This window comes from Dipteris shenzhenensis, chromosome 1 (assembly GCF_047967505.1).
Source record: "Dipteris shenzhenensis isolate YYH24624 ecotype China chromosome 1, Dip_SZ_1.0, whole genome shotgun sequence".
NCBI classification, from domain to species: domain Eukaryota; kingdom Viridiplantae; phylum Streptophyta; class Polypodiopsida; order Gleicheniales; family Dipteridaceae; genus Dipteris; species Dipteris shenzhenensis.
Window position 1 is genome coordinate 63,219,435 of NC_141596.1, and position 14,230 is coordinate 63,233,664.

The 14,230-nt window shown below is 41.6% G+C and overlaps 1 protein-coding gene across 1 annotated transcript; it reads left to right on the plus strand.

The window, feature by feature from the left end:
* The first annotated feature begins 11,531 nt into the window (after positions 1-11,531).
* Positions 11,532-13,716, plus strand: LOC147906183 (sugar transport protein MST4-like). Its single transcript, XM_087383478.1, has 4 exons — positions 11,532-11,854; positions 12,012-12,331; positions 12,408-13,034; positions 13,143-13,716. The coding sequence occupies exons 1-4, from the start codon at positions 11,731-11,733 to the stop codon at positions 13,581-13,583; spliced, it is 1,512 nt and encodes a 503-aa protein (XP_087239604.1). The 5' UTR covers positions 11,532-11,730; the 3' UTR covers positions 13,584-13,716.
* The last annotated feature ends 514 nt before the right edge of the window (positions 13,717-14,230 follow it).

Consider the following 14,230-nt stretch of genomic DNA (forward strand, 5'->3'; position numbering starts at 1 on the left):
GGTGATGGTGATGCCAATTGCAGTCATCTGATCGCGTAGATTCTTCACCTTGGTGATGAACTTCTCTATCGCTTCAGACTCAGACAATTTCTCGTTCGCGAGTTGAGTCTCCAGATTCTGAATCCGCGTCTGATTCATGGTCTCGTACTGATTTTTCAAGACCATCCATGCCTCCTTTGCTGTGGTGTCATGTTGAATTAACGCCATGACAGAATCACTTACACTGCAGACAATAGAACACAGTGCATCTGCATTTCTTCTTGTCCACGCGAGAATCTCATCCGCAGTTGGTACTATCTGTTGTCCTACATTGTGGCTGGATCCGATCTCGCAACCAACCTCACGTCCACCCCAGTAGTAGTGTCCCAAAGCTCGTATGTGCTTAGGATGGTCTTCATCTTGAACTTCCAGAGTGGATAGTTAGAGCCGTCCAACTTTCCGCTTTCACCAAATGGTGGGATTCGCAGTCTTGCGGGCTGGGCCATCTCTCACAATCTGCTCGCAAATAGAAACACACTACCAAATCTTCTTGCTAGAGTCCAGGCTCTGATACCATGTAAGCAAACAATACATCGTCTCTGCTCAACAGATAACAGGATCTCGTGCGCAAGAGAGAAAAACAGATAGTATGGAGAATCAAAAATTTGATTACTGTATAACTGATACAATAGATGGTGCTGCTTCCCAACCGTGCGCTCCTGTGAAAGAAGCTTCGATGGCAAGCTGGAAATAGTAGAGGACGGAGGCTAGATGCTAAGGAATCAAGGTTGTTGTAGCCAGTGATGAAATGGGCTTCACGGGCTTGCTCTTACATAGCCACCAATCATAGTCGGTTGAGCTCAATTGGGTGACCGACCCAGTCTGCCCAAAACGGCCGACTAGGGGTCGGTCTCGAAATAGGCCACCGACCACACGATTGAATCGGTGCGCAAAATAGAGCAACTAACCTATGGTATCCATTCCGCCCACAACCATCCAAGATCATCTGGGCCTCCAAACGGGCCCCGCAACCCGAGAGTGGGCTACCTCGGGAAATGCTCCGTCTACCCTCAATGTGGTCAGTCATGGGATGCCTTCTCGCACTTGCATGTAGCCTAATTGGCAATGTGCCAACTCCGTCCAGCCATCAGGCCACACATGGCCGCCATCTGGTGTTCAAACCAGGACCTACCGAATAACCGAGCTACTCAAATGCCTTCTCCTCATATGAGGGGCTTACAAGTAGAGTTAGCTGAATCCCGCGTAGTTACATGAGAGTGGAGCATTGATATCTAACAGCAATGAGGTGCATACGATGAAAATGGGCTTTTTGACCTCACCGTGTCCACATTCGATGTCGGATGGGACTTAAACTTTGCAAGAGCATGGAAACCATAGGGTTTAGAACCTATGCAAAATTTGAGCCCGATCAGACACATGGACATGCAAATCCTAATGACCCATTCCTTATTTTTTACTCCTTCACTGATGCAACGAGGTGCATAGGGTGAAAATGGGCCCTTTGACCTCGCCATGCCCACATCCGGTGTTAGATGGGACTCTAACTTTGCAAGATCATGGAACCCATAGGTTTTAGGACCTGTGAAAATTTTGAGCCTAATTGAACACATGGACAAGCAAATCCTAATGACCCATTCCTTGTTTTTTCCTCCTCCACTGATGCAACAAGGTGCATAGGGTGAAAATGGCCCCTCTGACCTCGCCGTGCCCACATCCGATGTCGGATGGGACTCAAACTTTGCAAGAGCATGGAAACCATAGGGTTTAGGACCTGTGCATATTTTGAGCCGATCAGACACATGGACATGCAAATCCTAATGACCCATTCCATGTTTTGCTCCTTCATTGATGCAACGAGGTGCATACAGTGAAAATCGGTATTCCTTTATTGCATGATATGTGTACAACAACCACTTAAATCACCAAAACACGATATGTCATTGGAACATAACTAATAATAAACACTTGCAGATGATAAAACAAGGAATGGAGAATACAAGATAATGTAATTTACAAAGTGTATTAGATAATCTAATTTACAAACTGTATTAGCAATGCAGGGAAAAGTCTAGAAGATCTCATCATTGGTCTCTCTTATCTTCTCAATAACCCAAAGTCTACAAGATCTCATCATTGGTCTCTCTTATCTTCACAATAACCCAATTTTCCACTGCCTCCACATTTGTATCCTCAACATAATTACATTCAAGGAAGAAATTCAAGCAGTCAGACTATTTCTTTATAATTTCTCTGTGAGGCTCTTATTGTTCTCTCAGCATCCGCATCAAATTGCCCATAATGAGAGCTGCGATAGCGAAGGTTACTTAAGAAGTCTAAGAAATCTTGTCATGCTTTTATAATATGTCTTAAAATTCTTTCACTCTCTGGGTGGTAGCAAGCTAAGGGTGTCCATTTTTTGACCACTTTCCATGGCTTAGGAGGGGGGAGAACATTCTTTTTTGCACACAAATTGGGAAATCTGATCTAGTTCCCTAGGTATTTAGTTCTCGAAGTCTTAAGACAAAATACCACACATGTCTTTGTGCACACAATGGTGTGATCCAATTAAAAATTGGAGTTACTTAGAAAAAATTTGTTTGCGGCTGACTTCAGGGTCATTGCGCCTGTCACACTTTTTCACAAATAGACACTATGACACTAAATTCACAATGTCTCCCTTGTTATACATCAAATGAAGGTGAAACTCGATAAGAAATGTGTTCACATATGGTGTAACTTAACTTGATTTTTTGGAAGGGTTTATATAAATAATACTAATTTTTCTAAATTTATGAAGGACAAAAAAAGGCACATTTTTTTGTACCACAACATTTTTTTAGTATTATGATTAATTGAACAAATCCAATTTGATAGAGGGTTAGTGGACACACAAGGTTATGTGTTGGAATTGAAAGATCACAAATTTAACAGTTGGATTTTGAGAGATCTGAGATTAATTTTTACTTTCACTTGTAAGAGGAGTGATAAAGGAAAATTGAAATAAATATAATAATTTGTGCACATAACCAATTACATCAAAATTCACATATATTAACCTCCTCCACGTGATGAATCCAAGGAAAAAATTTTGGTTAAATATGACATGGGGAAGGGTCAATTTTGGCCTCCCCATGTTAAAATCCCCCCTTTTAGGGAAAAGGGGCCAGCCAAGCCAAATACCAAGCCTTATTAGGCTTGGAAAGGTAGGCTTGGTAGATCACCAATCCTAATGGCCACCATTTGGGGGGTGGCATGGTGCACATGTGGAAGGTTGACTCATTAGACAACTCATCTAAATTGCATCATCATCCTGCCATGTAAGCAAGTTTGACTATGGCCACCCATGCCACCTCCCCACCTCTTGTCACCTCACACATCATCAATGTCCACCTCATTAGCTCACCCTCTTCCACATCATCACACGAGCTACCACATCACCTTGCCACATCACAATGATTTGCCATCTCACCATTCTCAATTCTGCCACCTCAGCCACGTGTGCCACCTCATCAAGCCACATCATAGGCATGGATGAGCCTAGTCATTAGTCAGCTGCCACCTCAGTATTCCACCTCATATTTGCCAACTTATCATTGCCACCTCATGCTGCCATATCTTAAAGCCATGTCACATGCTTGGCCACCTCAGCTTGCTACCTCATGCATGATGACCTTAGAGGCATGACACATGATGTGCCACCTCAGCAAACAACAAGCATGGAGCCACATCACCCATCAACCATGCTCATGCATGCATGCATGAGCGAGCATGCATGCCCATGGATGCGAATCTTCAAATCGCATGGTTATGCCAATATTGGTGGAATTTCCCCCGCCAAAAAATATGCGTGGAATTTCCCCCGCCAAAAATTATGCATGGAATTTGATTCAATAATTAGCATAGGTGAATTGTATTGCTAAATAACTATACCAATACACCATTTTTAAAGCATAGGTTAACATATAATATTTGCAACATAGTCAAGATGTTAGTACATAGCATTAGGTTAATATGGTAATAAAATTAAGTGAAAGCATAATATTTGCATAACATAATCAAAATGTTAGGACATATCATTAGGTTAATTTGGAAATAAATTAAAATTAAACATAATAATATACCATTATATTATGCAAACATGAAATTCGATAGGATTGGATTCCTTGAAAATTAGTGTAAAAAAATAAAATTATGTCAAATTAGAAGAGCCACTTATTTTGGCAAATCACCACAACAAATAGATTTAGCCAAACTAAATCCAATCAAATCCAATCAAGATTTATATTAGAAGAGCCACCAAATCACCACAACCACTAGATTTAGCCAAACTACATCCAATGAAAGCCAATCAAATCCAATGAAGATCGAGGGGAGGATTGTCCAACCTCTCTATAAGAGACTACTTTTTTAGAACTCATTTCATGCATCCTTTTTTGGAGCCTCTCCATTCTTGCCTTCCCATCGCATGTCACTTTCTCCTACCTTCATTGAGATGGGTTCTCAAAGCCGTAGATCCAATAGATGTGATAGAAGCAAGAAGCCCCCTACTCATACTCTCGTGGATGAGGAGAGGAAGAGGAAGGTGCATGAGCGAAAGAGAGTCTCAAGAGTGAGAGCGAGAGCTCGTGCTGCTGATGATGCACCCTTACCCCCACCACCATCTCCCACCTCCACCCCCAACTCCCTCCCTCCTCCCCCTCTAGCCCCCCCCCCCCCCCCCACAACCACCTCTGCCTCATCACCCCCTCCCATGCATACTCTCTCCCCTTCCCCTCCCCCCCATACCCTCTCCAACTCCTTACTCCCCTTCACCTCTTCTCCTCCACCCTTCCTCACCCCCCTCCCCCATCCACTTCCCTCCACTCCACCAGGTCTCCATTTGCCTTACATCCCTCCCCCCTCCTTCTTGATCCCCCCTCCATTATTCCCTCTAGCTCTTCCCCCTCCACTCTACCTCCCCCCCCACCTCCCCCCTCTAGCTCTACTCCCTCCACTCTACCTCCCACCCCTCCCCCCCCCTCCCCCTCCCCCCTCACCTCCCCCTTGTGATGGATCACGACGTGACTTGCCTGGGACTACCTTCATCGTGCTAGTAGGATAGTGGAGTCATTCTTCAGTGACATTACACCAGCTTCATAGTTAGCTCTACTATCTTGCATGATAGATCACCTTGCCTTGGTGGAGTGTAGGAGGCTTGCTGGTCTTGTTGCATCAAGAGATAGGGAAGTATGTAGCGAGGTCCTTTCTAGTGTTCGTCGGTCCTACGCATCCATCAAGCGTAGGAACATCGCAGATGCCTTGGCAGCACGTCATGCCATTGTGGTTGCCATTAGTAGACCATAGATGGCTAGCCATGTATGCACCACATCGTGTCTCCTTGACATTGCACCGTGCACATTACAAGCAGGTATGATTAGGAGGCAGAGTCTAGAGGACCATGATGTTGATGCTCTTTGGGCTTCGAGTGGCCGTGCACCCCATAGCGATCGACTATTGGATGATTGCACTAGGTCCATCATACAATAGTTTTGGGAGGAGCATTGCAGGGCATCTCCAGTGTTCAAGAAGGCAGTGTGAAAGAGGGTGTCACGTGGTGTGTACATTGAGCATGGTGCATGTTTTTTGGACTGTACCTAGACTGAATTGTACACTCAGTGTAGAGGCACACATGTAGAGGCACACACGGAGGTCAGGATTGGGCAGAGGTCATTTGAGTGGTGCAGGCCATGGTTTGTGTGGTACTCTAGAGAGCGTGACACGTGTTGTTGTCACTATCATGTTGATTTTGGATTGATGTACGACGTATATCGTTCCCTTGATGGTCACAGGGGAGTGGTTCCTACTAGCCGTCGTGACTTCATTTACTCCATATTGTGTGCATGAGATGGCGATACTTTGTACCACTCCCTTGATTCTGTAGAGGAGAGGTGTACGGTGTGTGGTCACTTTGCTAGAGTGCCGCGAGTTCCGCTAGATGTCACTGATGTGGAGATTGTGCCTTGATGATTTTTTAGGGAAGTTGTGCGAGTACATACAGCACTCCCACACTGTGAAGTGGGAGGATCAATAGTTCTGTGCTTGCTTGAGCACATTTCCTATAGGGGTGGTTGTCTCGGTGGTGGACTTTGCAGAGAACTATATACCTTTGCACCACAAGCACGAGATCCAATCGGAGTATTATTTTTTCGAGCAGGTGACATGTGAACGAGTATTGTTCTTACTTGTGTTTTCTTGTGCATTTCATTTATTTCTTTCCGTCATCCTCATTGTTTTTTATGTGCCATCTTGTAGGTTGCTATATTTGTGCATATTAGCTATTGTCATGCAGAGGCCCAGGTGGATGGCATTCATAGCACCATGGACTCGTGCGTCATTGTGTGGGAGTATCACTTCTACATTAGTGATGATCGCTTGCACATACCCATTTTGTGTAGCATTGTTTCAGTCTCCATGATAGTTTCTTGAGGGATCGGGGGTGTGACATGGTAGTGGTGCTGGGTTTGGTCTGACGGTTGTGGTGGTCAGGTCAAGTCTACCAGGCAGTTTATTGGTTCTACAGATGGCACTGCGAGATGGGAATCTCGGTGATGTGGAGCTACTTTGAGACAAGGCTTGGTAAAGGAGAGCATGATGGGGCAGGTGCTTACGTGAAGCATTATTTGCGGCGGCAACACCAGTTGCATCACAATGCCACTCGCTTTGTCGATGCACGTGATGTGGTGCAATGGTGTACCCAGCACTTAGGCACTAGTGCATTGTCCTCGTATCAGTCGCATGATGACAGGGTGGTCATATGGTTTTTTTGGTGTGTGGACGTAGGGGGCATTGATCGGTCTAGGCCTTCTGATTGTCGTACCATGCCTAGCACTCTTGATTTACATTCTATCAGGAGCACAGGTGACTCAGACCCCACGATCTTTTCTCATCGCTTTGCATGTTTTTGCTCGGCATGCATCGATGATGATTGGGGAGGTTGTTCCATGGTGCCATGGGCCGATCCATGGATGCGACGTGTACTTTCCCCCATCCAGCCCTGGGAGGTGGTAATGACGATCAGGATGCAAGGTTTAGTTCTAGCAGAGATTACGATCAATTGATAGATCTCTTACGTATTGATGACATCTTTGCGGTCATTGCTCTAGAGGGCAATCCTGAGCACGTGGATTACTATCTGTTGAGATGCTCTATGGTGAAGAGCATGCTTAACCAGGATGCAGTGGATGGGCATGGGATCCATTTCGATGCTCATGGCATGATCGTAGCTAGGTACTACTTTGAGCAGGTACATAGGCGTGGTCGCTTCTTCTAGTATTAGGAGTACATGGCAGATCATGAGGCGTACATGTATTCCCATCTTGTTGTTCATTAGGGTTCAGCTGACTCATGTTCATAGCCATAAGATGACATCCACTCCTCGATGGCGCCTTGCTCTTGAGGATCACGAGAGCATACTTGTGACTATTGGCATGCGAGCGGATCTTAAGGAGTAGTTTAGCGTATATCATTGTATTGGGGGTTTCTAGTTTATTACATGTCATTGTATTGGATATCTATAGTCTCACATTGTGAGCGAACCATTGTATTTTGCATGGACTTTTTTTATGCATTTCTCTATATACGACATGATTGGTGCAAGAAGCCATGTAGGGCTGAGATAATGTAAGGTGTTTTTTGGCACCATATGGCTTTGAGTTATATGATATGTAAGCTTGTTAGCTTCTTCATCACTTTATTCATAAAATGAACTCCCTGATCAGATACTATCTCAATTGGATAGCCAAATCTGGTCATAATATTATAATAGAGGAACTTAGTTGTGCTTGTAGCTATATTATCCCTCAAATAATTTGCTTCCACCCGCTTTGTATAGTAATCAGTAGCCACTAGAATATACTTGTTTCCAGTATACCTAGTAGGAGGTTTGATAGGACCCATAAAATCAAGTCTGTTAAGGATCTTGAATATGTCATTATTATGATTTTCCTTTGCTGCATTTGTAACAAACAAGTGGGGAATCTCATGCTTTAGGGCTGGCATCTGGAGAAAAGATTTATTGAGGAAGTCAATGTCATTTTGAGTCTATGCTTATATATAGAAAAAGGGTACATTAGTGAAAACATTATAGATAGGGGTCTTACAAATAGGCCTTGCACACACAAGATATAGAGAGTTCATAAATACTAAACCCCCCGATGGTTTGGCCTTAATTGAATAAATTTTTTGTATACTGACTTATAAGCCTAGAATATTTTGAGTGCCTTCACGTTTTGCAAGGACTTTTGATCCTAGGATTTCTAACTTCAAAACATATATATTCTTAGTTCCTCTAATTGTATTAGAACCTCTAATTTTTAGAGTAAACAATTTGCTTATTAGCATATAAGTCTGTGAGTCTCTTTTAAACATATAATCAATGTAGTATTAATATAAAAAGTTATTCACAATGATGGAAAGTAGTATTAGTTTTTGGGTGGTATAATGATGGTATTCAAGTTAAGAGAATATGCAGCTTTATGTAGGCTAAGTTGTTATTTACAAGCCATGATCTAGTGGGGCATATAAAGTAAGAGGATTATAAAGAGAACCAATGAGGGTCTAAAAAATACCAACGTCATGATACTAAATCAATCAAGAAAAAATATTGTATGGTGATGCTTGGGTATTTGTATCGAAAGATGGTGAAGAGTCTATTCATAACTCTAATTAAGGTGTTAGTTAAGTAAATGAAATGGAGAGTGTACATTTCTTGGTTTATATTACTATATAAGCATTACATTGGATTTCATTACATAAACTATTCAATCATATATCACTATTTTTGCATGTGATAATCTGAGTTTGGCATTAATAATATGACCTTTGTAAGCTATTCACTAAGCAAAAAATGACCCCCTTGCTATAATTATCCTCAAATTTGGCACCTACTACAAGCTCACTACAAGGTCAGCTTACAGGTTGGTGATGGAAACTTTGAGCATTTTTGGATGTTGACCAATACATGTGATTTGAAGGTTTTGCCATGGTTACCTGATAACCTTTTGTTTATAAAAGCACTATAGAAGGTGCCCTTCAAAACTAAGGGAAACTTAATATTGTCTGCTTACTTTTCTCTTCATTATAAGGCTATTAATAAATTGGTAGATTTTATTTCTTTAACATGCAAAATACCTATTCCATTAAATAAGTCCATATATACTAGCATTTTTAAAGAGTCTTTGTTCTACATCTAGGCCTAAGAAAGTATTTAAAACGTGTAATTTTAGAAAAAGTCAAAAATTTACATATAATAAAGGATTGGGGATTTGCAAAATTTAAAATGATTTATTTTAAGTCAATATTTTATAAGTGATGTCTCTCAAGTGGCGAGATCCACTTGCCATTAAGAGGTCATGTAACCATCCGCGTGATCTACATTTAGTATCTCATTTGAACAATTAGAGGTACATGCCTTGAGGTTGTCGTGCATAAATTTATTTTTGCAATCAAGCGTCTCACTACAATGTCATTCTTAGCAATATTTTGACCATACTGATCAGCATCATAAATTAATTTGGTGATTTTGACAAAATATGAAGAGGGGAGAGGAGAAGAGTGGAGATGAGGAGAGAGGGCACAGCTAGAGAGCACACCACAAATGACTAACTGTACACTAGATTTGGTTGAAAAAATAGAATATATACAAACCCTTTTAGAATCCTGTTGGAAGCTCCTTTGCAATTTATCTGTAAAGTTTTTAATTCAAGCTTTTAACCTCTATCTTGAGAAGTGTAACAATGTTGAAAGCATAGATCACCTAATGCGTACTGCTTATGATGGGCATCAACATAAAATCTTTGGATCTTTTCCTCTTTGCTTCAAAGTGTGTGCAAGTGAAAAATATTATTTTCCTATAATAGGCCATTGGAAGCATCCAGCCATACATTACTTTCAAATTGAGTCAAATGTGCAATAAAGACCACAAGGCAGTTTTTAACCATCTTAAGTATGAAATTTTCACACACACACACACTTACACACTCACAAACATTCATGGTTAGATAGATATAATGTATGTATGGATGCATGCATGCATGTATGTATGTATGAATGTCCCCTGATATAGCTGTTAAATAAAATTATAATACAAATATGTATTTTACACCAAAAAATGAAGATAACAATAAGGAAAGTATGGAATGCCATGAGATGAGTATCTTTCAAAATCTATGAATAGAATTGACTTTAAAGTGTACATAATGCTTGAATTATTGTCATCTTGTATTATAATTGGCTTAAATGTTGTATTATATTGCATTTGCAGTATAAACAACTAGAGAAGACATCGTCCAATTAATCTAGTCATTTGCATAAATTTCCATCTTTATAAAGAGAATATGGAATATGGTACATGGTATCTAAATATCAGTCTAGAGATATTGAAAAAAGAAACCACATTGGAACATTTTAAGCTATTGAGTACGTGGTTAAAGTTCTACAATTAGTATGACATAGTCAACAAGCATCACATAGGCTTATTTTAATGTTTTTGAAAATGGAGTTCCAACTCTTTGTATTATTAATTTTGATGGCGTTGAGCATTCTATTCTTGCCTTTACAACTTGTTGGCGTGGCCAAGTCAAAGAGTATCACATGGGCTTCTTAGTATGTATATGGAAAGAGTAAGTTCAACTTCTTGTTTAATGATTTTAATGAATTGTTGGCCAACGTTAGCCTTGCATTTAAAGTGAAACATGATCGTGTTGGAAGAAAACTATTTATGTATAAAAAGAATTTTTAGATGAGTTTTTGAAATTAGCTTATCATGAGAACTATTTAGAAATACCCTTTCAAAACATGTACAAGGAGTGTAGAAATGCTCAAAGCAAATTACAAAGGGATTCATACGTTATCGAATATTTCGGTCTACATAAACCTGCAATTCCAAGCGCACTTTCTGCGTGTTTGACATAATTAATAGTTTGCTTTAAGACGCACTAAAAATGTGAGCTTGGAATAGATGCCATGGCACTTGTTTATACCAATCTTTCAATGCAAGATTTAAAGTATGTGTATAATAAACATGTTTTAAAATGTCATCGGCGTACATGATGGCATGATCAAATATATAGGACACTTTTGTACTAATTTTAGTTGAATGTAAATATAAAGGGTTGAAGAAGGTAATAAATAAAGTTTGGGATATGGAATACATCATAATGTTACTATAAATAATGAAAGAATGGCTACTAGTGATGAAAAGTCTAAGTGAAGTGGGACCTCATAGGAGTTCCAAGATAATGGAAGTCCGCAGCTACGAAATTTTAGAAATATAAGTTGGGCCCTTCCCGAAAGCGTGGAGTTGGTGTAACATCTTACCACAAGGCAATGGAGCTGGAGCGAGTAAGATCGCATCGAGATAAGGTCCCGTCCTTATATGTAAAGTCATAAATAAGGACAAATTTGTGGCGACCGGCGAACAGTAACTGGGAGGAAGACCGGAAGCCCTGCACGTCCCAACCCAACCTGTGATGAAGCAGAAGATTGATATTAAATAAGAGAGTGTGAGAAACACAGAGCGAGAGTGAGTGAGAGAAGAGAGAGCGAGAGAGAGAGAGGGGTCTAAACTTCTATGACACAGCTGCGCCACAATATTATTCTGGGAGGACAACGGACTTCTCCATACACGTCTATCGGAGACCCTCCCGCCTTCTGTAACTTCGTCTGCAACTCGTACCTCACCAACTCATCGTCATGGAACTTCCTACTCCCAAATCTGCTCCCCCCTACACTGCACACATTACACCCTACGTAATTTTCACTTGCATCATGGCAGCCAGCGGAGGCTTTATGTATGGCTATGATCTCGTCGTCGCAGGTGATTAGTTCCAGCTGGTACCCCCGTTCTTTTCTGAGCAATTCACTGTAACTCGTGATTATCTTGCAACGAGCTCATTTGTTTCTGCACCATTGCCTGCTCCTGAGGTCGTTGACGTTATAGTACAACGAACTAATGTATGGAGTATTTGACGCAGGTGGTATTGCTATCATGAACGATTTTCTGGAGAAGTTCTACCCCCATGTGCTCAGACATAAGGAAAATTCGAACGAGAACAACTATTGCAAGTATCGAAACCAAGTGTTTCAGCTGTTCGCTTCCTGTCTTTACCTCGCTGCTCTGCTCGCAACCTTCCTCGCGTCCCCTATCACGAGGAAATTCGGGCGGAAAGCCACGATGCTGATAGCAGGCCTACTCTTCATCCTGGGCACAGTTCTGGGCGCTGCTGCCGAGAACCTCGGAATGTTAATGGCCGGTCGCTCCCTTGTGGGTTGTGGTATTGGATTCGCTAATCAGGTAGTAAACTTTTGCCTCTCAGCTCTCTTCCGAGTTTATTCCAACTCTTTCTGACTTGTTCTTCCATCACTTGCAGGCCGTTCCTCTGTATCTGTCTGAAATTGCTCCGCCCCGCTGGCGAGGCGGATTGAATTATCTTTTCGTTGTGTATGTTACCTTCGGTATTTTTGCAGGGAATATAGTGAACTATTTTGCTGCCAAAATCCATCCATGGGGATGGCGCCTTTCTCTTGGTGTGGCCGGCATCCCAGCCCTTATGCTTGCAGTTTTCAGTCTGCTGGTGGTTGAGACCCCCAGCAGTTTAATAGAGAGAGGCCGTTATGACCAGGCAAAACTAGTACTGCGAAGGATTAGAGGCTGTAATGAAATAGATCCCGAATTTGATGACCTGGTAGATGCGAGCCAGATCGCGCAAAGGGTGGGAAATCCATTTAGAAACTTGCTGAAAAGGCAAAACAGGCCACAGCTAGTCTTGGCAATTGCCTTTCCATTGTTTTCACAATTAACAGGAGACGACGCTGTTTTATTCTACGGAACTTTTCTGTTCAAGACGGCAGGTTTCAAGGACAACACAGCTCTGTACTCTGCGGTCATCCTTGGGGGCGGTGGCTTTGCAGCCGCTTGTGCAATAGCATTAGTAGTTGACAAAGCCGGCCGCAAAAGACTTCTCCTTGTTGGGTGTGCCGTCATGTGTTCAGCCATGGTAAATAAGCTCTTTCCCACAATATGCAATTAATGCTTTGGAATTTTCCTTTGCAAGTGGAGCTTTGCAATATCTAACGGCTGTTGAGGGCCGTTATCTGGATTTCAGCTCGTCATGGCCATCATCTTTGGAGTAAGTTTACCAGCAAACACTCAGAGCCTACCTCGCGGCGAAGGCATATTGGAGGTGGTGATGTTGTGCTTGTTTCAGGTGACGTTTGCGGGCACATGGGGACCATTAGGCTGGCTAATTCCCAGCGAGATCTTCCCGCAGGATATACGATCAGCAGGACTGAGCGTGACAGTGTTTGTGAACATGCTATTCAAGTTCTTGATAGCACAAACATTTTTGTCCATGTTGTGTGCGTTCAAGTTCGGGATCTTCTTATTCTTTGCGGCGTGGTTGGTGATAATGAGCGTATTTACGCTACTATTTGTTCCTGAGACGAAGGGCATCCCCATAGACAAGATGGAAGTGCTATGGAGAGATCACTGGTTCTGGAAAAGGATAGTTCCTTCAACAGAAAAGGCAAAGGTAAACTCCGTGTAGACCCCTTGTAGAATCATGAATAAATATCGTGAATAAACAACAAGGATGCACACCCCTTTAGGGGATATGTAAGTACGAATCATCCAATACTAACGAAAGTTGTCGGAAGGGGCAATAACCTTAAGGAGTTCTTAGTGTTTCATCATGGACGCTGTTTCCTTCGTTTCTAAATTAAAGAGTGTACCCTCGATATTGTTATTACCATATCAATTACTCTCGATATTAGTTCAAATAATCTCAATATTTTCTTCCACATTAACTCAAATAATGTCGGTAAAAGTGTTGATATTTGCATCAATAAGGCTCTTTAAAAAACACCATCAATAATCTGCAAAGTTTGAAAATTTTAGGCAAGTGTGGGGTTTCACCTGCACCTTGCAACAAGGAGGTTATATGCAAATGTTTTCATGACCAAAAATATTTTCTATCAACGTTGTCCTCCATTCTCTAATCAATCTGAGCCTCACTGGAATCTTCCAAGTTGCTCTCATGAGATTGATGCTCATCTTCTCGATCATCTGTGGCTAGGTCTTGCACATCTTTAGCACATAAATTGAATTTTCTTAAAGAAACTCTCTACATAACTCAAACTTCCAAAACTCTCATAGAAAGGTGTATGGAAAGTGCTAGCTTCGAACACATTTATT